Consider the following 25,994-nt stretch of genomic DNA (forward strand, 5'->3'; position numbering starts at 1 on the left):
TGCCTTCATCTCTATTCTCTCTGCCCCCAGTATCTCTCATCATCTCTCTCCCTTACTGCCTTCATCTCTATTCCCTATGACCCCAGTATCTCTCCTCATCTCCCCCCCTTACTGCCTTCATCTCTATTCTCTATGACCCCAGTATCTCTCCTCATCTCTCTCCCTTACTACCTTCATCTCTATTCCCTATGACCCCAGTATCTCTCCCCTTACTGCCTTCATCTCTATTCTCTATGACCCCAGTATTTCTCCCCCTTACTGCCTTCATCTCTATTCTCCATGACTCCAGTATCTCTCCTCATTACTGCCTTCATCTCTATTCTCTATGCCCCCAGTATCTCTCCTCATCTCTCTCCCTTACTACCTTCATCTCTATTCCCTATGACCCCAGTATCTCTCCCCTTACTGCCTTCATCTCTATTCTCTCTGCCCCCAGTATCTCTCCTCATCTCTCTCCCTTACTGCCTTCATCTCTATTCTCTATGGCCACAGTATCTCTCTCTCCCTTACTGCCTTCATCTCTATTCTCTATGCCCACAGTATCTCTCCCCCTTACTGCTTTCATCTCAGCTCTGAGACCATCTACCAATCAGAGATCAAACATAGCTCACAGTACACACACACACACACACACACACACACACACACACACACACACACACACACACACACACACACACACACACACACACACACACACACACACACACACACACACACACACCGAGAGCAACGTTCAGCGACACACTCAAGGCTGTTGTACAGTGTGTGAACTCTCGTTGGGGTGAGACTAAGCGCTAATTCCCAAATCCCGTGGGTTCTCTCTGTAAACGGTGCCATCCAGGAATGTCGCCAAGCAGCAGCTGGTCACCGTAGCAACAGCCAGCCAAACTGTGTGTGTGTTTACTTCAGAAAATGGAAAGGTTGAGGTGGGCTGAGAAGATAAATATCTAGCAAATAGGAATAAGTGTGTCTGTGTGTGTGAGGGGCCAGTACCTCCTGATCCCATTATCCCACCATGACTACACCCAATACCTCCTGATTCCATTATCCCACCATGACTACACCCAATACCTCCTGATCCCATTATCCCACCATGACTACACCCAATACCTCCTGATTCCATTATCCCACCATGACTACACCCAATACCTCCTGATCCCATTATCCCACCATGACTACACCCAATACCTCCTGATTCCATTATCCCACCATGACTACACCCAGTCCCTCCTGATTCCATTATCCCACCATGACTACACCCAATACCTCCTGATTCCATTATCCCACCATGAATACACCCAATACCTCCTGATTCCATTATCATACCATGACTACACCCAGTCCCTCCTGATTCCATTATCCCACCATGACTACACCCAATACCTCCTGATTCCATTATCCCACCATGACTACACCCAATACCTCCTGATTCCATTATCATACCATGACTACACCCAGTCCCTCCTGATTCCATTATCCCACCATGACTACACCCAGTCCCTCCTGATTCCATTATCCCACCATGAATACACCCAATACCTCCTGATTCCATTATCATACCATGACTACACCCAGTCCCTCCTGATTCCATTATCCCACCATGACTACACCCAATACCTCCTGATTCCATTATCATACCATGACTACACCCAGTCCCTCCTGATTCCATTATCCCACCATGACTACACCCAATACCTCCTGATTCCATTATCATACCATGACTACACCCAATACCTCCTGATTCCATTATCCCACCATGACTACACCCAATACCTCCTGATTCCATTATCATACCATGACTACACCCAGTCCCTCCTGATTCCATTATCCCACCATGACTACACCCAATACCTCCTGATTCCATTATCATACCATGACTACACCCAGTCCCTCCTGATTCCATTATCCCACCATGACTACACCCAATACCTCCTGATTCCATTATCCCACCATGACTACACCCAATACCTCCTGATTCCATTATCCCACCATGACTACAACCAATACCTCCTGATTCCATTATCATACCATGACTACACCCAATACCTCCTGATTCCATTATCATACCATGACTACACCCAATACCTCCTGATTCCATTATCATACCATGACTACACCCAGTCCCTCCTGATTCCATTATCCCACCATGACTACACCCAATACCTCCTGATTCCATTATCCCACCATGACTACACCCAGTCCCTCCTGATTCCATTATCATACCATGACTACACCCAGTCCCTCCTGATTCCATTATCCCACCATGACTACACCCAGTCCCTCCTGATTCCATTATCCCACCATGACTACACCCAATACCTCCTGATTCCATTATCCCACCATGACTACACCCAATACCTCCTGATTCCATTATCATACCATGACTACACCCAGTCCCTCCTGATCCCATTATCCCACCATGACTACACCCAATACCTCCTGATCCCATCTGATGGGAGGAGAGGGGTCTGATGGGAGGAGAGGAGAGGGGTCTGATGGGAGGAGAGAGGTCTGATGGGAGGAAAGGAGAGGGGTCTGATGGGAGGAAAGGAGAGAGGTCTGATGGGAGGAAAGGAGAGAGGTCTGATGGGAGGAAAGGAGAGGGGTCTGATAGGAGGAAAGGAGAGGGGTCTGATGGGAGGAAAGGAGAGGGGTCTGATGGGAGGAAAGGAGAGGGGTCTGATGGGAGGAAAGGAGAGGGGTCTGATGGGAGGAAAGGAGAGGGGTCTGATGGGAGGAAAGGAGAGGGGTCTGATGGGAGGAAAGGAGAGTGGTCTGATGGGAGGAAAGGAGAGGGGTCTGATGGGAGGAAAGGAGAGGGGTCTGATGGGAGGAAAGGAGAGGGGTCTGATGGGAGGAAAGGAGAGGGGTCTGATGGGAGGAAAGGAGGGGTCTGATGGGAGGAAAGGAGAGGGGTCTGATGGGAGGAAAGGAGAGGGGTCTGATGGGAGAACTGAGAGGGGTCTGATGGGAGCTGAGAGGTCTGATGGGAGCTGAGAGGTCTGATGGGAGGAGTGAGGTCTGATGGGAGGAGAGAGGTCTGATGGGAGGAGAGAGGTCTGATGGGAGCTGAGAGGTCTGATGGGAGCTGAGAGGTCTGATGGGAGGAGAGATGTCTGATGGGAGCTGAGAGGTCTGATGGGAGCTGAGAGGTCTGATGGGAGGAGAGAGGTCTGATGGGAGGAGAGAGGTCTGATGGGAGGAGAGAGGTCTGATGGGAGGAGAGAGGTCTGATGGGAGCTGAGAGGTCTGATGGGAGGAGAGAGGTCTGATGGGAGGAGAGAGGTCTGATGGGAGGAGAGAGGTCTGATGGGAGGAGAGAGGTCTGATGGGAGCTGAGAGGTCTGATGGGAGGAGAGAGGTCTGATGGGAGGAGAGAGGTCTGATGGGAGCTGAGAGGTCTGATGGGAGGAGTGAGGTCTGATGGGAGGAGAGAGGTCTGATGGGAGGAGAGAGGTCTGATGGGAGGAGAGAGGTCTGATGGGAGGAGAGAGGTCTGATGGGAGGAGAGAGGTCTGATGGGAGGAGAGAGGTCTGATGGGAGGAGAGATGGGAGGAGAGATGTCTGATGGGAGATGAGAGATGTCTGATGGGAGGAGAGAGATGTCTGATGGGAGGAGAGAGGTCTGATGGGAGGAGATATAGGGAGCTCAGAGGGGCTGGAGAAGGTTAGGAGAGAATGTCAACACAGCTGAACCCTTCCTCTCCGTCTGGCTGGGGACACTCTGCAACTACAGGATTAACGTCCCTGTGTGTGTGTGTGTGTGTGTGTGTGTGTGTGTGTGTGTGTGTGTGTGTGTGTGTGTGTGTGTCAGTTACCTTCTTGCTCTGCAGTGCTCTCTGAAACAGGCGTAGGAAAGAGGCCAGGCTGAAACGGTACATGTTGTTGATCCTAGAGAGGTCCGTTAAGACAAAATACATCTTACTGGCACTTTCAGCTAACGGCAGGTAGGCATCACGCTCCTGGGGAGAGATGGAGAGAGAGGGAGAGACAGAGGGAAGGGAGAGGAGAAAGACCAAGAGGGAGGTGGGAGGAAAGAGGAGGAAAAGGGAGGCGAGAAGAGGAAGGGGAGAAGAGGAGAAGAAATTCAGTAGAATGAACAAGAAAGGGTGAGAAAATAATAGGAAATAGGAAAGAGGCAGTGAAAGAGGAGAGAGAGCAAGAAAGAGATAAGGACAGGGTGAATGTGAGAGCAGGGCGAATGTGAGAGCAGGGTGAATGTGAGAAGGGTGAATGTGAGAGCAGGGTGAATGTGAGAGCAGGGTGAATGTGAGAGCAGGGTGAATGTGAGAGCAGGGTGAATGTGAGGGTGAATGTGAGAGCAGGGTGAATGTGAGAGCAGGGTGAATGTGAGAGCAGGGTGAATGTGAGAGCAGGGTGAATGTGAGAGCAGGGTGAATGTGAGGGTGAATGTGAGAACAGGGGGAATGTGAGAGCAGGGTGAATGTGAGAGCAGGGTGAATGTGAGAGCAGGGTGAATGTGAGAGCAGGGTGAATATGAGAGCAGGGTGAATGTGAGAGCAGGGGTGAATGTGAGAGCAGGGTGAATGTGAGAGCAGGGTGAATGTGAGAGCAGGGGTGAATGTGAGAGCAGGGTGAATGTGAGAGCGGGTGAATGTGAGAGCAGGGTGAATGTGAGGGTGAATGTGAGAGCAGGGTGAATGTGAGAGCAGGGTGAATGTGAGGGGTGAATGTGAGAGCAGGGTGAATGTGAGAGCAGGGTGAATGTGAGAGCAGGGGGAATGTGAGAGCAGGGTGAATGTGAGAGCAGGGTGAATGTGAGAGCAGGGTGAATGTGAGAGCAGGGTGAATGTGAGAGCAGGGGGAATGTGAGAGCAGGGTGAATGTGAGAGCAGGGTGAATGTGAGAGCAGGGTGAATGTGAGGGTGAATGTGAGAGCAGGGTGAATGTGAGAGCAGGGTGAATGTGAGAGCAGGGTGAATGTGAGAGCAGGGTGAATGTGAGAGCAGGGTGAATGTGAGGGTGAATGTGAGAGCAGGGTGAATGTGAGAGCAGGGTGAATGTGAGAGCAGGGTGAATGTGAGAGCAGGGTGAATGTGAGAGCAGGGTGAATGTGAGAGCAGGGTGAATGTGAGAGCAGGGTGAATGTGAGAGCAGGGTGAATGTGAGAGCAGGGTGAATGTGAGAGCAGGGTGAATGTGAGAGCAGGGTGAATGTGAGAGCAGGGTGAATGTGAGAGCAGGGTGAATGTGAGAGCAGGGGGAATGTGAGAGCAGGGTGAATGTGAGAGCAGGGTGAATGTGAGAGCAGGGTGAATGTGAGAGCAGGGGGGAATGTGAGAGCAGGGTGAATGTGAGGGAGAATGTGAGAGCAGGGTGAATGTGAGAGCAGGGGGGAATGTGAGAGCAGGGGGAATGTGAGGGAGAATGTGAGAGCAGGGTGAATGTGAGAGCAGGGTGAATGTGAGGGAGAATGTGAGAGCAGGGTGAATGTGAGAGCAGGGGGAATGTGAGAGCAGGGGGAATGTGAGGGAGAATGTGAGAGCAGGGTGAATGTGAGAGCAGGGGGAATGTGAGAGCAGGGTGAATGTGAGGGAGAATGTGAGAGCAGGGTGAATGTGAGGGTGAATGTGAGAGCAGGGGGAATGTGAGAGCAGGGGGAATGTGAGAGCAGGGGGAATGTGAGGGTGAATGTGAGAGCAGGGGGAATGTGAGAGCAGGGGGAATGTGAGAGCAGGGTGAATGTGAGAGCAGGGTGAATGTGAGAGCAGGGTGAATGTGAGAGCAGGGTGAATGTGAGAGCAGGGTGAATGTGAGGGTGAATGTGAGAACAGGGGGAATGTGAGAGCAGGGTGAATGTGAGAGCAGGGTGAATGTGAGAGCAGGGCGAATGTGAGAGCAGGGGGAATGTGAGAGCAGGGGGAATGTGAGGGTGAATGTGAGAGCAGGGGGAATGTGAGAGCAGGGTGAATGTGAGGGAGAATGTGAGAGCAGGGTGAATGTGAGAGCAGGGGGAATGTGAGAGCAGGGGGAATGTGAGGGAGAATGTGAGAGCAGGGTGAATGTGAGAGCAGGGGGGAATGTGAGAGCAGGGTGAATGTGAGGGAGAATGTGAGAGCAGGGTGAATGTGAGAGCAGGGGGAATGTGAGAGCAGGGTGAATGTGAGAGCAGGGGGAATGTGAGGGTGAATGTGAGAGCAGGGTGAATGTGAGAGCAGGGTGAATGTGAGGGAGAATGTGAGAGCAGGGTAAATGTGAGAGCAGGGGGAATGTGAGAGCAGGGTGAATGTGAGAGCAGGGTGAATGTGAGAGCAGGGTGAATGTGAGAGCAGGGGGAATGTGAGGGTGAATGTGAGAGCAGGGTGAATGTGAGAGCAGGGTGAATGTGAGGGTGAATGTGAGAGCAGGGTGAATGTGAGGGTGAATGTGAGAGCAGGGGGAATGTGAGAGCAGGAAGAATGTGAGAGCAGGGTGAATGTGAGGGTGAATGTGAGAGCAGGGTGAATGTGAGAGCAGGGTGAATGTGAGAGCAGGGTGAATGTGAGAGCAGGGTGAATGTGAGGGTGAATGTGAGAGCAGGGTGAATGTGAGAGCAGGGTGAATGTGAGAGCAGGGTGAATGTGAGAGCAGGGTGAATGTGAGAGCAGGGTGAATGTGAGGCAGGGTGAATGTGAGAGCAGGGTGAATGTGAGAGCAGGGTGAATGTGAGAGCAGGGTGAATGTGAGAGCAGGGGTGAATGTGAGAGCAGGGTGAATGTGAGAGCAGGGTGAATGTGAGAGCAGGGTGAATGTGAGAGCAGGGTGAATGTGAGAGCAGGGTGAATGTGAGAGCAGGGTGAATGTGAGAGCAGGGGTGAATGTGAGAGCAGGGTGAATGTGAGAGCAGGGTGAATGTGAGAGCAGGGTGAATGTGAGAGCAGGGTGAATGTGAGAGCAGGGTGAATGTGAGAGCAGGGTGAATGTGAGAGCAGGGTGAATGTGAGAGCAGGGTGAATGTGAGAGCAGGGTGAATGTGAGAGCAGGGTGAATGTGAGAGCAGGGGTGAATGTGAGAGCAGGGTGAATGTGAGAGCAGGGGTGAATGTGAGAGCAGGGTGAATGTGAGAGCAGGGTGAATGTGAGAGCAGGGTGAATGTGAGAGCAGGGTGAATGTGAGAGCAGGGTGAATGTGAGAGCAGGGTGAATGTGAGAGCAGGGTGAATGTGAGAGCAGGGTGAATGTGAGAGCAGGGTGAATGTGAGAGCAGGGTGAATGTGAGAGCAGGGTGAATGTGAGAGCAGGGTGAATGTGAGAGCAGGGTGAATGTGAGAGCAGGGTGAATGTGAGAGCAGGGTGAATGTGAGAGCAGGGTGAATGTGAGAGCAGGGGGAATGTGAGAGCAGGGTGAATGTGAGAGCAGGGTGAATGTGAGAGCAGGGTGAATGTGAGAGCAAAGATGGGGAGGTGGGGTGTGAGAAAGGGAGGAAATCAGATTGGGGAGAGAGAGTGAGGGAGGGGAGGGAGGAGAGAGAGGGAGGAAGGAGAGAGAGAGAGGGGAGAGAGAGAGAGGGAGGAGAGAGAGGAGAGAAAGAGAGGAGAGAGACAGTCAGAACTGGTATCACACTGCCCCCTAGAGGAATAATTATATTTTCCTCATGCACAAACAGAGGTACAGGTATGCGCACACACACACGCACACACACACACACAGACTTGAGCACACCTAAACTCCATCACATCTCAACAAAGGCCAAAAGAAACCCACAATTAAAAGCAACATTGCTGTGGGCAAAGAGTGCTGTTACTATTACCATTCTCTGTAATTGGCTGTAAAGTATAATGTGGGACTCAATGTCCTCATGGTTAATTGAGTTGATAGAGATACTGCTCATTGAACACACACACACACACACACACACACACACACACACACACACACACGCCAGCCAGCCAGCCAGCCAGCCAGCCAGCCAGCCAACCAGCCAGCCAGCCAGCTCTAAATGCTTATGATTAAATAAATAAAAAAGTATTTCCCCAACACACACAGCAACACACACAGCGAAACACACACACTAACACACAGCAACACACACAGCGAAACACACAGCGAAACACACAGCAACACACACAGCAACACACTAACACACAGCAACACACACAGCAACACACTAACACACAGCAACACACACAGCAACACACAGCAACACACTAACACACAGCAACACACACAGCAACACACACAGCAACACACACTAACACACAGCAACACACAGCAACACACAGCAACACACACAGCAACACACTAACACACAGCAACACACACAGCAACACACTAACACACAGCAACACACACAGCAACACACACAGCAACACACTAACACACAGCACACACAGCAACACACACAGCAACACACACAGCAACACACTAACACACAGCAACACACACAGCAACACACTAACACACAGCACACACAGCAACACACACAGCAACACACACAGCAACACACTAACACACAGCAACACACACAGCAACACACTAACACACAGCAACACACACAGCAACACACTAACACACAGCAACACACACAGCAACACACTAACACACAGCAACACACACAGCAACACACTAACACACAGCACACACAGCAACACACACAGCAACACACACAGCAACACACTAACACACAGCAACACACACAGCAACACACTAACACACACAGCAACACACACAGCAACACACACAGCAACACACTAACACACAGCAACACACTAACACACAGCACACACAGCAACACACACAGCAACACACACAGCGAAACACACAGCAACACACACAGCGAAACACACAGCAACATACTAACACACAGCGAAACACACAGCAACATACTAACACACAGCAACACACACAGCGAAACACACAGCAACACACACAGCAACACACTAACACACACAAACACACAGTAACACACTAACACACACAGCAACACACTAACACACACAAACACACAGTAACACACTAACACACAGCAACACACTAACACACAGCAACACACTAACACACACAAACACACAGTAACACACTAACACACAGCAACACACTAACACACAGTAACACACTAACACACAGCAACACACACAGCAACACACACAGCAACACACACAGCAACACACACAGCAACACACACAGCAACACACACAGCAACATACTAACACACAGCAACACACTAACACACAGCAACACACAGTAACACACACAAACACACAGCAACACACTAACACACAGTAACACACTAACACACAGCAACACACACAGCAACACACACAGCAACATACTAACACACAGCAACACACACAGCAACACACACACAGCAACACACACAGCAACACAGCAACACACACAGCAACACACACAGTAACACACTAACACACACAGCAACACACTAACACACACAAACACACAGTAACACACTAACACACAGCAACATACTAACACACAGCAACACACACACAGCAACACACACAGCAACACACTGTAACACTGTATCCATTTAGTTTCACCATTCAGTCTTATTCTCCTCTTCAATCACACTCTCCCTTCCTCTGTCTCTCCATCTCTCTCCCTCTCATGCACCCTGTCTCCCTCAATCAATCTCTCACACTCAATCTTTCTCCAATCCCTCTCTCTCTCTCTCACCCCAGAGCATCTGTGTCTCATCTCTCTTTCACCCCCCTCTCTCTCTTTCTCTCTCTGAGTGTTCCATCTGTTCTGACAGACTCCAGACTCTGCTCTTCTCCTGTGATTGGTTGATGTATTCTCTTCTGTCATTCACACACAGCAGTTTGGGGTGTTGTGTACAAACCCTATGGGAGGTTGATGAGGAGGTTTACAGCTCAGTGTGTGAGAGGAAGCGGAGTGTGTGTGTGCACGTGTACCTGGTCCAAGGAGGCCTGGAGTCTGTGTGACTCCCTCAGTGAGTCCTGTATGAGGGCGCTGCTGGACTTGGTCTGGTTCAGAGAGTCGATCAGCTCCTTATTCTCCAGAATATTCCCCTGAGCTGTAGCCAAAGTCTACAGACAAGAGACGAGGAAGGAGAGAGACAAAGAGAGAGAGACAGAAAGAAAGAAAAACAGAAAGAGAGAAGAGAAAGAAACATAGGGGAAGGGCAGCGGAAGTTAGGGAGAGATTGTGTGATGTACAGCAGAAAGTGACGTTGTGTTGTAACTGAAAGGACTGATGTTCTAACTGAAAGGACTGATGTTCTGACTGAAAGGACTGATGTTGTAACTGAAAGGACTGATGTTCTAACTGAAAGGACTGATGTTGTGACTGAAAGGACTGATGTTCTGACTGAAAGGACTGATGTTCTGACTGAAAGGACTGATGTTCTGACTGAAAGGACTGATGTTCTAACTGAAAGGACTGATGTTCTAACTGAAAGGACTGATGTTCTAACTGAAAGGACTGATGTTCTAACTGAAAGGACTGATGTTCTGACTGAAAGGACTGATGTTCTGACTGAAAGGACTGATGTTCTAACTGAAAGGACTGATGTTCTAACTGAAAGGACTGATGTTCTAACTGAAAGGACTGATGTTCTAACTGAAAGGACTGATGTTCTGACTGAAAGGACTGATGTTCTGACTGAAAGGACTGATGTTCTAACTGAAAGGACTGATGTTCTAACTGAAAGGACTGATGTTCTGACTGAAAGGACTGATGTTCTAACTGAAAGGACTGATGTTCTGACTGAAAGGACTGATGTTCTAACTGAAAGGACTGATGTTGTAACTGAAAGGACTGATGTTCTAACTGAAAGGACTGATGTTCTGACTGAAAGGACTGATGTTCTAACTGAAAGGACTGATGTTCTGACTGAAAGGACTGATGTTCTGACTGAAAGGACTGATGTTCTGACTGAAAGGACTGATGTTCTAACTGAAAGGACTGATGTTCTGACTGAAAGGACTGAGAAGTGGACATGTTGTACATAATGAAGTGGAATGTTTTTGTTCAAATGGCAGTGAAACTTGTCAGAATATCTAATCAGACATATTATAGCTACACTGAGCACAATATAAACGCAACATGTAAAGCGTTGGTCATGTTTCATGAGATTAAATAAAATATCCCACAAATGTTCCATACAAACAAAAAGCTTATTTCTCTCAAATTTTGTGCACAAATGACTTTACCTCCCTGTAAGTGAGCATTTCTCCTTCGCCAAGATAATCCACCCACCTGACAGGTGGCATGTCAAGAAGCTGATTAAACAGCAGGATCATTACACAGGTTTTGTCACACAACACAATGCTACAGATGAGTATGCAATCGGCATGCTGACTGTAGGAATGTCCACCGGAGCTGTTGCCAGAGAATATAATGTTCATTTTTCTATCATAAGCCACCTTCAACGTTATTTTAGAGAATTTGGCAGTACATCCAACCGGCCTCAGAACCGCAGATCACGTGTAACCACACCAGCCAAGGACGTCCACATTCAGCTTCTGCACAAACTGTCAGAAACTCTCAGGGAAGCTCATCTGCGTGCGTCCTCACCAGGGTCTTGACCTGACTACAGTTCGGCGTTATAACCGACCTCAGTGGGAAAATGCTCATCTTTGATGGCCACTGGCACGCTGGAAAAGTTCTCTCTTCACGGATGAATCCCGGTTTCAACTGTACCGGGCAGATGGCGTTGTGTGGGCGAGTGGTTTGCTGATGTCAATTTTGTGAACAGAGTTCCCCATGGTGGCGGTGGGGTTATGGTATGGGCAGACATAAGCTAGAGACAACGAACACAATTACATTTTATCAATGGACAGAGATACCGTGACGAGATCCTGAGGCCCATCGTCGTGCCATTCATCTGCCGCCATCACCTCATGTTTCAGCATGATAATGTACGGCACCATGTCACAAGGATCTGTACAAAATTCCTGGAAGCTGAAAATGTCCCAGGTATCTGTGACCAACAGAAGCATATCTGTATTCCCAGTCATGTGAAATCCATTGATTAGGGACTAATTAGTTTATTTGACTGTACGTCAGTAAAATAACTTGAAATTGTTGTATGTTGCGTTTATATTTTTGTTCAGTGTACTTCCACAAGGTGTTCCTCTATACAGTGACTAAGTGTGGGTGGATTGCATAAAGACTCTTCTAGCGTGAGTGTCTGTGTGTGTATATATATCTGTGTGTGTGTGTGTGTCTGTGTGTATATGTGTGTGTGTGTATATATGTACACACAGACACACACACACACACACACACACACACACACACACACACACACACACATACATATACATATATACATACGCTAGAAGAGTCTTTATGCAATCCACACACACTTAGTCACTGTATAGAGGAATACATATATATACTGCTCAAAAGAATAAAGGGAACACTTAAACAACACATCCTAGATCTGAATGAAAGAAATAATCTTATTAAATACTTTTTTCTTTACATAGTTGAATGTGCTGACAACAAAATCACACAAAAATAATCAATGGAAATCCAATTTATCAACCCATGGAGGTCTGGATTTGGAGTCACACTCAAAATTAAAGTGGAAAACCACACTACAGGCTGATCCAACTTTGATGTAATGTCATTAAAACAAGTCAAAATGAGGCTCAGTAATGTGTGTGGCCTCCACGTGCCTGTATGACCTCCCTACAATGCCTGGGCATGCTCCTGATGAGGTGGCGGATGGTCTCCTGAGGGATCTCCTCCCAGACCTGGGCTAAAGCATCCGCCAACTCCTGGACAGTCTGTGGTGCAACGTGGCATTGGTGGATGGAGCGAGACATGATGTCCCAGATGTGCTCAATTGGATTCAGGTCTGGGGAACGGGCGGGCCAGTCCATAGCATCAATGCCTTCCTCTTGCAGGAACTGCTGACAGACTCCAGCCACATGAGGTCTAGCATTGTCTTGCATTAGGAGGAACCCAGGGCCAACCGTACCAGCATATGGTCTCACAAGGGGTCTGAGGATCTCATCTCGGTACCTAATGGCAGTCAGGCTACCTCTGGCGAGCACATCGAGGGCTGTGCGGCCCCCAAAGAAATGCCACCCCACACCATGACTGACCCACCGCCAAACCGGTCATGCTGGAGGATGTTGCAGGCAGCAGAACGTTCTCCACGGCGTCTCCAGACTCTGTCACGTCTGTCACGTGCTCAGTGTGAACCTGCTTTCATCTGTGAAGAGCACAGGGCGCCAGTGGCGAATTTGCCAATGTTGGTGTTCTCTGGCAAATGCCAAACGTCCTGCACGGTGTTGGGCTGTCAGCTCAACCCCCACCTGTGGACGTCGGGCCCTCATACCACCCTCATGGAGTCTGTTTCTGACCGTTTGAGGAGACACATGCACATTTGTGGCCTGCTGGAGGTCATTTTGCAGGGCTCTGGCAGTGCCCCTCCTGCTCCTCCTTGCACAAAGGCGGAGGTAGCGGTCCTGCTGCTGGGTTGTTGCCCTCCTACGGCCTCCTCCACGTCTCCTGATGTACTGGCCTGTCTCCTGGTAGCGCCTCCATGCTCTGGACACTACGCTGACAGACACAGCAAACCTTCTTGCCACAGCTCGCATTGATGTGCCATCCTGGATGAGCTGCACTACCTGAGCCACTTGTGTGGGTTGTAGACTCCGCCTCATGCTACCACTACAGTGAAAGCACCGCCAGCATTCAAAAGTGACCAAAACATCAGCCAGGAAGCATAGGAACTGAGAAGTGGTCTATGGTCCCCACCTGCAGAACCACTCCTTTATTGGGGGTGTCTTGCTAATTGCCTATAATTTCCACCTGTTGTCTATTCCATTTGCACAACAGCATGTGAAATTTATTGTCAATCAGTGTTGCTTCCTAAGGGGACAGTTTGATTTCACAGAAGTGTGATTGAGTTGGAGTTACATTGTGTTGTTTAAGTGTTCCCTTTATTTTTTTGAGCAGTGTAGGCGCTACCAGGAGACAGGCCAGTACATCAGGAGACGTGGAGGAGGCCGTAGGAGGGCAACAACCCAGCAGCAGGACTGCTACCTCTGCCTTTGTGCAAGGAGGAGCAGGAGAAGCACTGCCAGAGCCCTGCAAAATGACCTCCAGCAGGCCACAAATGTGCATGTGTCTCCTCAAACGGTCAGAAACAGACTCCATGAGGGTGGTATGAGGGCCCGACGTCCACAGGTGGGGGTTGTGCTTACAGCCCAACACCGTGCAGGACGTTTGGCATTTGCCAGAGAACACCAACATTGGCAAATTCACCACTGGCGCCCTGTGCTCTTCACAGATAAAAGCAGGTTCACACAGAGCACGTGACAGACGTGACAGAGTCTGGAGACGCCGTGGAGAACGCTCTGCTGCCTGCAACATCCTCCAGCATGACCGGTTTGGCAGTGGGTCAGTCATGGTGTGGGGTGGCATTTCTTTGGGGGGCCGCACAGCCCTCCATGTGCTCGCCAGAGGTAGCCTGACTGCCATTAGGTACCGAGATGAGATCCTCAGACCCCTTGTGAGACCATATGCTGGTGCGGTTGGCCCTGGGTTCCTCCTAATGCAAGACAATGCTAGACCTCATGTGGCTGGAGTGTGTCAGCAGTTCCTGCAAGAGGAAGGCATTGATGCTATGGACTGGCCCGCCCGTTCCCCAGACCTGAATCCAATTGAGCACATCTGGGACATCATGTCTCGCTCCATCCACCAATGCCACGTTGCACCACAGACTGTCCAGGAGTTGGCGGATGCTTTAGTCCAGGTCTGGGAGGAGATCCCTCAGGAGACCATCCGCCACCTCATCAGGAGCGTGCCTAGGCATTGTAGGGAGGTCATACAGGCACGTGGAGGCCACACACACTACTGAGCCTCATTTTGACTTGTTTTAAGGACATTACATCAAAGTTGGATCAGCCTGTAGTGTGGTTTTCCACTTTAATTTTGAGTGTGACTCCAAATCCAGACCTCCATGGGTTGATAGATTGGATTTCCATTGATTATTTTTGTGTGATTTTGTTGTCAGCACATTCAACTATGTAAAGGAAAAAGTATTTAATAAGATTATTTCTTTCATTCAGATCTAGGATGTGTTGTTTAAGTGTTCCCTTTATTTTTTTGAGCAGTATGTATATATATATATATGTATATGTGTGTGTATATATGAGTGCATATATATATATATATATATATATATATATGTGTGTGTGTGTATATATATGTGTGTGTGTGTGTGTATGTATATATGTGTGTATATATATATACACCTCTAATAGAGACTCTTCTAGCATAGCTAGCTGGATCTTCTTGTCCTCCTCCTGCTGTAACAGACGGGTCTTCTGGGTCTCTAACTCTGGTTTCTCCTGCTGGATGGTCAGAGCTAGGAGCTAATACACACACACACACACACACACACACACACACACACACACACACACACACACACACACACACACACACACACACACACACACACACACACACAACGGATGGTCTGATTAACCAGGAGACAGTCTCAGTGTACAGTAATAAAGCAACAGTACAGTGTGTGTGTGTGTGTTTTTTTTTACCTGTCCCCGCAGGCCAGCTCTGGTGGTGGTGAAGTTGACCTCAGTGACGACAGAGGCAGCGTCGGGGGGGATGAAAGGGGAGGGGTTACGCGTGGCCAGGAACAAACGGAACTCCTCGTTATAATCTATCACCTTATCACCTATCTGAACCACGTACCGCGGACCTGGAGGGAGGGAGGGAGGGAGGGAGGGAGGGAGGGAGGGAGGGAGGGAGGGAGGGAGGGAGGGAGATAGAGGGATGGCGAGATGGAGGGAGGGAGGGAGGGAGAGAGAGAGATGGAGAGAGAGATGGAGAGAGAGGGAGGGAGGGAGGGAGGGAGGGAGGGAGGGAGGGAGGGAGGGAGGGAGGGAGGGAGGGAGGGAGGGAGGGAGGGAGGGAGGGAGGGAGGGAGGGAGGGAGGGGAGGGAGGGAGGGAGGGAGGGAGATGGAGAGAGAGAGAGATGGAGGGAGGGACGGCGAGATGGAGGGAGGGCGAGATGGAGGGAGGGACGGCAAGATGGAGGGGAGGGAGTGAGGGAGAGAGAGATGGAGAGAAGGAGGGACGGCGAGATGGAGGGAGGGAGTGAAGGAGCGAGAGATGGAGAGAGGGAGGGAGGGAGAGAAGGAGAGATGGAGAGAAAGGGAGAGATGGAGAGAAAGGGAGAGAGTGAGAGATGGAGAGATGGAGGGAGTGAGAGAGGGAGAGAGGGAGGGAGGGAGGGAGTGAGAGAGGGAGGGAGGGAGAGAGAGATGGAGAGAGAAGGAGGGAGGGCGAGATGGAGGGAGAGAGGGAGGGAGAGATGGAGAGAGGGAGGGAGAGAGAGAGAGAGAGAGAGATGGAGAGAGAGACAGAGAGAGGGAGGGAGAGATGGAGAAAGGGAGGGAGTGAGAGAGGGAGGGAGAAGGGTTAATCCAGGACTTACATTTTATGGATACAAACTCAGCATCTTCTCTGCATTGCAGCACACCCTGCTCCCTCCCTCTCTCCCCTCCCGTTTCTTTTCTCCATCCTCCAGTGGATGGCCAATCCCCCTCTATTCTTTCCAGTGGATTCACTGCCCTTTAACCAACACCCGTCTCTCTCCTCCTCCCCTCTCTCTATCTCTCTCTCTCACACTAGCTTCCACCCTACATCTCTCTCTCCTCCTCCCCTCTCTCTCTCTCTCTCACACTAGCTTCCACCCTTACATCTCTCTCTCCACTTCCCGCACTACCTCTCTCCCCATCCCTCCCTCCCCTCTCCTCCTCTCCCTCACTCTCTCCCCAACCTCCTTCCTCCCCCTCTCTTCCACCTGCTCCCTCTCTCCTCCTCCCCCTCTTTCTCTCTCTCTCACCCTGTCGTCATAGTGTGTGTAGACTCACCCTGTGGTCATAGTGTGTGTAGACTCACCCTGTGGTCATAGTGTGTGTAGACTCACCCTGTGGTCATAGTGTGTGTAGACTCACCCTGTGGTCATAGTGTGTGTAGACTCACCCTGTGGTCATAGTGTGTGTAGACTCACCCTGTGGTCATAGTGTGTGTAGACTCACCCTGTGGTCATAGTGTGTGTAGACTCACCCTGTGGTCATAGTGTGTGTAGACTCACCCTGTGGTCATAGTGTGTGTAGACTCACCCTGTGGTCATAGTGTGTGTAGACTCACCCTGTGGTCATAGTGTGTGTAGACTCACCCTGTGGTCATAGTGTGTGTAGACTCACCCTGTGGTCATAGTGTGTGTAGACTCACCCTGTGGTCATAGTGTGTGTAGACTCACCCTGTGGTCATAGTGTGTGTAGACTCACCCTGTGGTCATAGTGTGTGTAGACTCACCCTGTGGTCATAGTGTGTGTAGACTCACCCTGTGGTCATAGTGTGTGTAGACTCACCCTGTGGTCATAGTGTGTGTAGACTCACCCTGTGGTCATAGTGTGTGTAGACTCACCCTGTGGTCATAGTGTGTGTAGACTCACCCTGTGGTCATAGTGTGTGTAGACTCACCCTGTGGTCATAGTGTGTGTAGACTCACCCTGTGGTCATAGTGTGTGTAGACTCACCCTGTGGTCATAGTGTGTGTAGACTCACCCTGTGGTCATAGTGTGTGTAGACTCACCCTGTGGTCATAGTGTGTGTAGACTCACCCTGTGGTCATAGTGTGTGTAGACTCACCCTGTGGTCATAGTGTGTGTAGACTCACCCTGTGGTCATAGTGTGTGTAGACTCACCCTGTGGTCATAGTGTGTGTAGACTCACCCTGTGGTCATAGTGTGTGTAGACTCACCCTGTGGTCATAGTGTGTGTAGACTCACCCTGTGGTCATAGTGTGTGTAGACTCACCCTGTGGTCATAGTGTGTGTAGACTCACCCTGTGGTCATAGTGTGTGTAGACTCACCCTGTGGTCATAGTGTGTGTAGACTCACCCTGTCGTCATAGTGTGTGTAGACTCACCCTGTGGTCATAGTGTGTGTAGACTCACCCTGTGGTCATAGTGTGTGTAGACTCACCCTGTGGTCATAGTGTGTGTAGACTCACCCTGTGGTCATAGTGTGTGTAGACTCACCCTGTGGTCATAGTGTGTGTAGACTCACCCTGTGGTCATAGTGTGTGTAGACTCACCCTGTGGTCATAGTGTGTGTAGACTCACCCTGTGGTCATAGTGTGTGTAGACTCACCCTGTGGTCATAGTGTGTGTAGACTCACCCTGTGGTCATAGTGTGTGTAGACTCACCCTGTGGTCATAGTGTGTGTAGACTCACCCTGTGGTCATAGTGTGTGTAGACCCACCCTGTCGTCATAGTGTGTGTAGACTCACCCTGTGCGATCAGGTCTCTCCTCAGTAGTGGATAGAGTACCGGTTCTACTCCATCCATCTCCTGGATGATCAGCGTTTTCCCAAAACGCACAGCTAGCTCCAGCGAGGTGATGAAGTTAGGGTCCTGGAAGAAAATACACAGGGTGGAGGGGTTCTGATAACAGCACTGATGCCTGGTGTGATGTCACAACTGGTATCTAACTGGTTACATAATGACTAACATGTCTCTACTGTGTGATATGAGTTCACAGTACCTGTTGGTTGACTGAAATATGTGTTAAATGTGTTTCTGTATAAGTGACAGGCGTGATGTGTGAATGATTGACAGGTGTGACAGGTGTGTGACAGGTGTACCTGCTGGTTGATGACCTCGAGGCGATGCTGCTTCAGGTGAGTATGGAGCCACTCTGTAGCCCGAGAGGAGGGGTCGATGAGGAACGGACAAGCAACACTCTGAGAGAGAGAGAGAGAGAGAGAGAGAGAGAGAGAGAGAGAGAGAGAGAGAGAGAGAGAGAGAGAGAGAGAGAGAGAGAGAAAGAGAGAGAGAGAGAGACGTAAGTGATGGATGAGATACTGAAAGTCATTGAGGAACTAAGAGTCCTTTTTAAATTTCTTTTCCTATCTATATATTAAGATAGATGCTGAAATAGTTTTTCTCTCTGTGGAGAATCTTTGAGGCCCAGTCCAGTCCTCTCTCACAACTGTCACAGTGATTGGCCAGCGAGGCATTGGCTGTCTGGATTCAGAGCTGCCAGACATTGAGGAGTACACACCAAACAAAGGGATGAAATCTCTTTATGCCATGGCTCCCTCTATTTATTGCCGTCTTGCTCTAGCCTTTTCTCTCCTTCCATCTCCCTAAACCATGTCCTTTCTGTTTATCTTTCCCCATCCCTCCTTCTTTATCTATATTTGTTTATTCATCCGTTCTCTCCCTCTTTCCTCTGTAGAGTCATATATGCTTTAGATATGGTGTGGTTGATGGTTATGGCCCTGTCTGTGTAAACTGTAATTCCTTTATTTACAGTCTCCCAGGGCTGACAAACCATCAACCATCTGACAGACTGTGTCTGCTGTACTGGTCCAACCTACACACTCTCCACCAGACCTAGCATAGAGAACCACAGTTTGGAGAGCAATTTATGAGACGCACTGAGCAGACATGTCACAGCACCAGACATCAGCGGAATACCCTTTTATTGCGTGTTTGCAGTAAATTGCTGTGGGAGCACACCAGACATGCTTTATAAAAGGGTCTAAGAATCAAAGTTGACTAGGATTACAAAGGTAGGATATATTACTGGAAACTTTCAAAGTTTACCAGTAAACTACCAGAATTTTGGTATCATTCAAATATTTTATGTAATCCATCAAAAGACATCTAGTGGCCTTTTTGGGTACTTCAGATTATCACAGGTGTCTAATAGTCTCTGGCCCTCTGTGTGGTTTTATCACATGTAAAATATATGAAATAATATGATTTTAAAATAAATAGAATGACAGAGCTGTAAACATTATACTAAACTTCTGAGTGGCACAGCGGTCTAAGGCACTGCATTGCTGCGGCGTCACTACAGCCTGGGGTTCAATCCCACCCTGTGTCACTAACGGCCGTGACTGGGAGTCCCATAGGGAGGCACATAATTGGCCCAGCGTTGTCTGAGTGAGGGGAGGGTTTGGCCGGGGGGGGGGCCTTAAATTGGCTCATCACACTCTATCGACTCCTTGTGGCGGACCGTTCGCCTGCAGCCTGACTTCGGTCATCAGTTGACTAGTGTTTCCTCTGACACATTGGTGCGGCTGGCTTCAGGGTTAAGCAGCACGGCTTGGCGGGTCATGTTTCGGAGGACTCATGACTCGAACCTTCGCCTCTCCCGAGCGCATTGGGCAGTTGCAGCGATGAGACATGTTTTTAATCACGAAATTGGGGAGAAAATGGGGGTAAAAATTACACACAAAAAAACATTCTATTAAATATAAACCATCAACTTAGTGAATACTATTGGTATTTAATATGAGGGTTTCAGCATGGTTTACTAGTTCAATAGTAGCCAGTGAGTCTACACCTCACTTCAACAGTATTCACATTTTGTTGCCTTAAAATGTAATCTCAAAGGGAATAAATGTGTTTTTTTTTACCTTACTTATCCACAAAACCTACTCTACATTTTCAAAGTGGAAGGAAATAAACAGATGTCTTAATATCATATGTTTTCCTAGCCCAGAGTTAATACTAGGTGGAAACACCTTCGGCAGCCATTACAGCTGGGATACATTTGGAATAAGATTCCACCAACTTTACACAACTTCATCCAACGTTTTTATCAAAATTGCTGAAACTCAGTATATTTGGTTGGGAGTCATTGATGGACAGCAATACTACAATTTTGTCTCTGATTTTCAAGTACATTTATGTCAGAAGTGAAACTGAGACTAATTAGTGTGGACATTTGTATGTCATTTTGTATAGATGGGTAGGAAAATAATCTAATTTAATGCAATTTTAAGATTTCATTTTAAGGCAACAAAATGTGAATACTATGCAAAGGGTATGTAGACTTTCACTAGGCAATGTATGTACAGTTCAAGTCAGAAGTTTACATACACTTAGGTTGGAGTCATTAAAACTAGTTTTTCAACCACTCCACAAATTTCTTGTTAACAAACTATATTTTTGGCAAGTCGGTTAGGACATCTACTTTGTGCATGACACAAGTCATTTTTCCAACAATGGTTTACAGACAGATTATTTCATTCATAATTCACTGTATCACAATTCCAGTGGGTCAGAAGTTTACATACACTAAGTTGACTGTGCCTTTAAACAGCTTGGAAAATTCCAGAAAATTGTGTCATGGCTTTAGAAGCTTCTAATAGGCTAATTGACATAATTTGAGTCAATTGGAAGTGTACCTGTGGATGTATTTCAAGGCCTACCTTCAAACTCAGTGCCTCTTTGCTTGACATCATGGAAAATCAAAAGAAATCAGCCAAGACCTCAGAAAAAACAATATAGACCTCCACAAGTCTGGTACATCTTGGGAGCAATTTCCAAATGCCTGAAGGTACCACGTTCATCTGTACAAACAATAGTACGCAAGTATAAACACCATGGGACCATGCAGCCGTCATAACAATCATGAAGGAGACGCGTTCTGTCTCCTAGAGATGAACGTACTTTGATGCGAAAATTGCAAATCAATCCCAGAACAACAGCAAAGAACCTTGTGAAGATGCTGGAGGAAACAGGTACAAAAGTATCTATATCCACAGTAAAACGAGTCCCTTATCGAGATACCCTGAAAGGCTGCTCAGCAAGGAAGAAGCCACTGCTATAAAACTGCCATAAAAAAGCCAGACAACGGTTTGCAACTGCACAATGGGAACAAAGATGGTACTTTTTGGAGAAATGTCCTCTTGTCTGATGAAACAAAAATAGAACTGTTTGGCCATAATGACCATCGTTATGTTTGGAGGAAAAAGGGGGAGGCTTGCAAGGCGAAGAACACCATCCCAACCGTGAAGCACGGGGGTGGCAGCATCATGTTGTGGGGCTGCTTTGCTGCAGGAGGGACTGGTGCACTTCACAAAATAGATGGCATCATGAGGCAGGGAAATTATGTGGATATATTGAAGGAACATCTCAAGACATCAGTCAGGAAGTTAAAGCTTGGTCGCAAATGGGTCTTCCAAATGGACAATGACCCCAAGCATACTTCCAAAGTTGTGGCAAAATGGCTTAAGGACAACAAAGTCAAGGTATTGGAGTGGCCTTCACAAAGCACTGAACTCAATCCGATAGAAAATGTGTTGGCAGAACTGAAAAAGCGTGTGTGAGCAAGGAGGCCTACCAACCTGACTCAGTTACACCAGGTCTGTCAGGAGGAAGAGGCCAAAATTCACCCAACTTATTGTGGGAAGCTTGTGGAAGGCTACCCGAAACGTTTGACCCAAGTTAAACAATTTCAAGGCAATGCTTCCAAATACTAATTGAGTGTATGTAAACTTCTGACCCACTGGGAATGTGATGAAAGAAATAAAAGCTGAAATAAATCATTCTCTCTACTATTATTCTGATATTTCACATTCTTAAAATAAAGTGGTGAACCTAACTGACCTAAGACAATTTTTACTAGGATTAAATGTCAGGAATTGTGAAAAACTGAGTTTAAATGTATTTGGCTAAGGTGTATGTAAACTTCCGACTTCAACTGTATTTGTTGTCAATGTTTTGATGTCAAACTGGTGGCAGTTCTGAAAGAAGGTCAAGAGTTAAAGAGTTAATTGAAAACAATAGTATTGTTGATTACATGCTTTTTTCATTAATTAGGCTATTTTCTCTTGAACCATATTGTCTATCTACTAGAAACTCATGGACAATATGGACTCAGATAAATTAATGCTATGTATGAATAAAACATTTAGTTTGTTCTTCAAGTATAAATTACCAAAGTTACGATAGAATGTCATAGATTTTCTGTTAATTACCAAAGTTACTGACGATTCCGGTAACTTTGGTGAATTACCGGTAGCTTTGCAACCCTAGTTTTGACAGAGTAATCTACAGAGACCACTTCACTGCTACCATAGCCAGGCCCAGGCAATAAGAGTGTATTATGAAACGATGGAGACATTCTCTTCAATCCAAGCTGATGGCTGTTCTAAACAGTAATGGGGTCTGTGGAAGGCAGAATTGGTCTTTTTATAAAGAGGCTAAAATAAGCTGCTGTAAAATCATGAGCTCTCATCAACACCTCCTCCCTACTGGACTGAGAGACAGGCCCTCTTGACTTCGGAGGGCTGGAGGGAGAGGGGAGGCAGTGGAGAGGCTGTGGAGGCAGGGGAGGAAGAGAGTGAGAGAAGAGGAGTGGGTGTCAGAGTGAGAGTGACGGTTGAGGGGGTGTAGGCGGCAGAGTGAGGGTTGAGGGGGTGTAGGAGGCAGAGTGAGGGTTGAGGGGATGTAGGAGGCAGAGTGAGGGTTGAGGGGGTGTAGGAGGCAGAGTGAGGGTTGAGGGGGTGTAGGAGGCAGAGTGAGGGTTGAGGGGTTGTAGGAGGCAGAGTGAGGGTTGAGGGGGTGTAGGAGGCAGAGTGAGGGTTGAGGGGGTGTAGGAGGCAGAGTGAGGGTTGAGGGGATGTAGGAGGCAGAGTGAGGGTTGAGGGGATGTAGGAGGTAGAGTGAGGTTTGAGGGGCTGTAGGAGGCAGAGTGAGGGTTGGGGGGTGTAGGAGGCAGAGTGAGGGTTGGGGGGGTGTAGGAGGCAGAGTGAGGGTTGGGGGGGTGTAGGAGGCAGAGTGAGGGTTGAGGGGGTGTAGGAGGCAGAGTGAGGGTTGGGGGGGTGTAGGAGGCAGAGTGAGGGTTGGGGGGGTGTAGGAGGCAGAGTGAGGGTTGGGGGGTGTAGGAGGCAGAGTGAGGGTTGGGGGGGTGTAGGAGGCAGAGTGAGGGTTGGGGGGGTGTAGGAGGCAGAGTGAGGGTTGGGGGGTGTAGGAGGCAGAGTGAGGGTTGAGGGGGTGTAGGAGGCAGAGTGAGGGTTGAGGGGGTGTAGGAGGCAGAGTGAGGGTTGAGGGGGTGTAGGAGGCAGAGTGAGGGTTGAGGGGGTGTAGGAGGCAGAGTGAGGGTTGAGGGGGTGTAGGAGGCAGAGTCAGGGTTGAGGGGGTGTAGGAGGCAGAGTGAGGGTTGAGGGGGTGTAGGAGGCAGAGTGAGGGTTGAGGGGGTGTAGGAGGCAGAGTCAGGGTTGGGGGGGGTGTAGGAGGCAGAGTGAGGGTTGGGGGGGTGTAGGAGGCAGAGTGAGGGTTGGGGGTTTTGGAGGCAGAGTGAGGGTTGAGGGGAGGTAAGAGGCAGAGTGAGGGTTGAGGGGGTGTAGGAGGCAGAGTGAGGGTTGAGGGGGTGTAGGAGGCAGAGTGAGGGTTGAGGGGTGTAGGAGGTATAGTGAGGGTTGAGGGGGTGTAGGAGGCAGAGTGAGGGTTGGGGGGGTGTAGGAGGCAGAGTGAGGGTTGAGGGGGTGTAAGAGGCAGAGTGAGGGGTTGAGGGGGTGTAAGAGGCAGAGTGAGGGTTGAGGGGGTGTAGGAGGCAGAGTGAGGGTTGAGGGGGTGTAGGAGGGAGAGTCAGGGTTGGGGGGGTGTAGGAGGCAGAGTGAGGGTTGAGGGGGTGTAAGAGGGTGAACAACGGCAGAGTGGGTCTTACTGAAAGATCTATGTAGTGACTGACAGTAGGGGAACTGTAGAAATAATGACCCATTTAGAAATAGTTATTCCATGTTCTACAGGCTGTGTGGTTCTCGGTTATGCAACGGTTTCCTGCGTCAGGAGGGAAAGACAGACATTAAGAGGCTGAGCTCTTACACACCACGGCCACAGATTGCTCCAGAGACTGTGTTGTGAAAGAGCCCCGATTACAGTTTTCTTTTAAAGTGTAATTCTCTCCACAAAGCCAAGGCCACTCATTCAGAAGAATGACAAAGTCTGGTGAAGCCGTACACACACACGCACGCACACACACTCACAGCAACCAAAGCCCTATTAGACAAAAACAGGATTATCAACAAAATATACAAATCAAAAGGAAAAGCTACTTTTCACAGAAACTTTCATTTCTGTTTAGCTATTTAGTGCCTCAAAAGGCAGCATGCAAACAAACTGGTTAAGTTGATTTGAGAGAGAATCGTTATAAAGTCTGGGATGACAAATCAATTATTTGAAGATGACTCAGTGGAACGGGAAAATATGGACAAACATCCCAAACTCCTATAAACAAATTGTAAACGTTTCTGTTGCCACACCCTTGCAGAGGTTTGTTTTAAAATACAGGACTAATGAAAGTACAGGGTTTGTTTAGTTGCTATGTGGGAGGATGCTTGTGCATGTCTGTGTGTGTGTGCGTGTGTGTGTTTTGCAAGCAGCCTGCAGTAGGGTGGAGGTATAGATGGATGGAGGGCTGAGTTCTTACCCGTGATTTGATCGCACTGATCTTAAAGCAGCGATGCCAGAGGAAAGACAAACAGGAGAGAGGGATGAATGACAATAAAATGAAAGAGAGGAACACAACAGACGTGACCCGGATGTAAAACACATGACTCTCCCAGTCAGGGAGGGAATTCAGCTTCAAAATGGAAACACAACAATATAGAAACATAGTAGAGGAACAGAGTGCTACACACACCAATACAAACATTCCCAGGGCTTTTTTCTCTGCACCGCTTCACAAATTTATCAGTAGAGATAAGAGAGATGGTGAATCAGAGAGAAGGAGAGTGAGCAAAGAAGAGAGAGAGAAAGAGTGAGAGAGACAGAGAAAGAGAGTGAGAGAGAGAGAAAGAGTGAGAGAGAGACAGAGAAAGAGTGAGAGACAGGTGGAAACTGAGCTCCACTTCCTAACCATATTAGAGATACATATTTCCCTCAGATTACACAGACCCACAAAGAATTTGAAAACAAATCCAATTTTGAGAAACTCCCATATCTACTGGGTAAAATACCAGTGTGCCATCACAGCAGCAAGATTTGTGACCTGTTGCCAGAAGAAAAGGGCAACCAGTGAAGAACAAATACCATTGAAAATACAGCCCATCTTTACAGTTGAAGTCGGAAGTTTACATACACCTTAGCCAAATACATTTAAACTCAGTTTTTCACTATTTCTGACATTAAATCTTAGTAAAAATTCCCTGTCTTAGGTCAGTTAGGTTCACCACTTTATTTAAAAAATGTGAAATGTCAGAATAATAGT

At 48.4% G+C, this 25,994-nt stretch overlaps 1 protein-coding gene across 1 annotated transcript in view; it reads right to left on the minus strand.

The window, feature by feature from the left end:
• The window catches only part of dync2h1 (dynein cytoplasmic 2 heavy chain 1), a 320,231-nt gene that overhangs the window by 150,849 nt on the left and 143,388 nt on the right, over positions 1–25,994 (minus strand). The window contains 7 exon segments of the mRNA XM_045724777.1: positions 3,823–3,966; positions 9,876–10,010; positions 15,201–15,320; positions 15,504–15,667; positions 18,274–18,397; positions 18,628–18,726; positions 25,215–25,235. Of these exon segments, the coding sequence (XP_045580733.1) occupies positions 3,823–3,966; positions 9,876–10,010; positions 15,201–15,320; positions 15,504–15,667; positions 18,274–18,397; positions 18,628–18,726; positions 25,215–25,235 (807 nt within the window).

This window comes from Salmo salar, chromosome ssa09 (genome assembly GCF_905237065.1).
Source record: "Salmo salar chromosome ssa09, Ssal_v3.1, whole genome shotgun sequence".
Taxonomy (NCBI): Eukaryota; Metazoa; Chordata; class Actinopteri; order Salmoniformes; family Salmonidae; genus Salmo; species Salmo salar.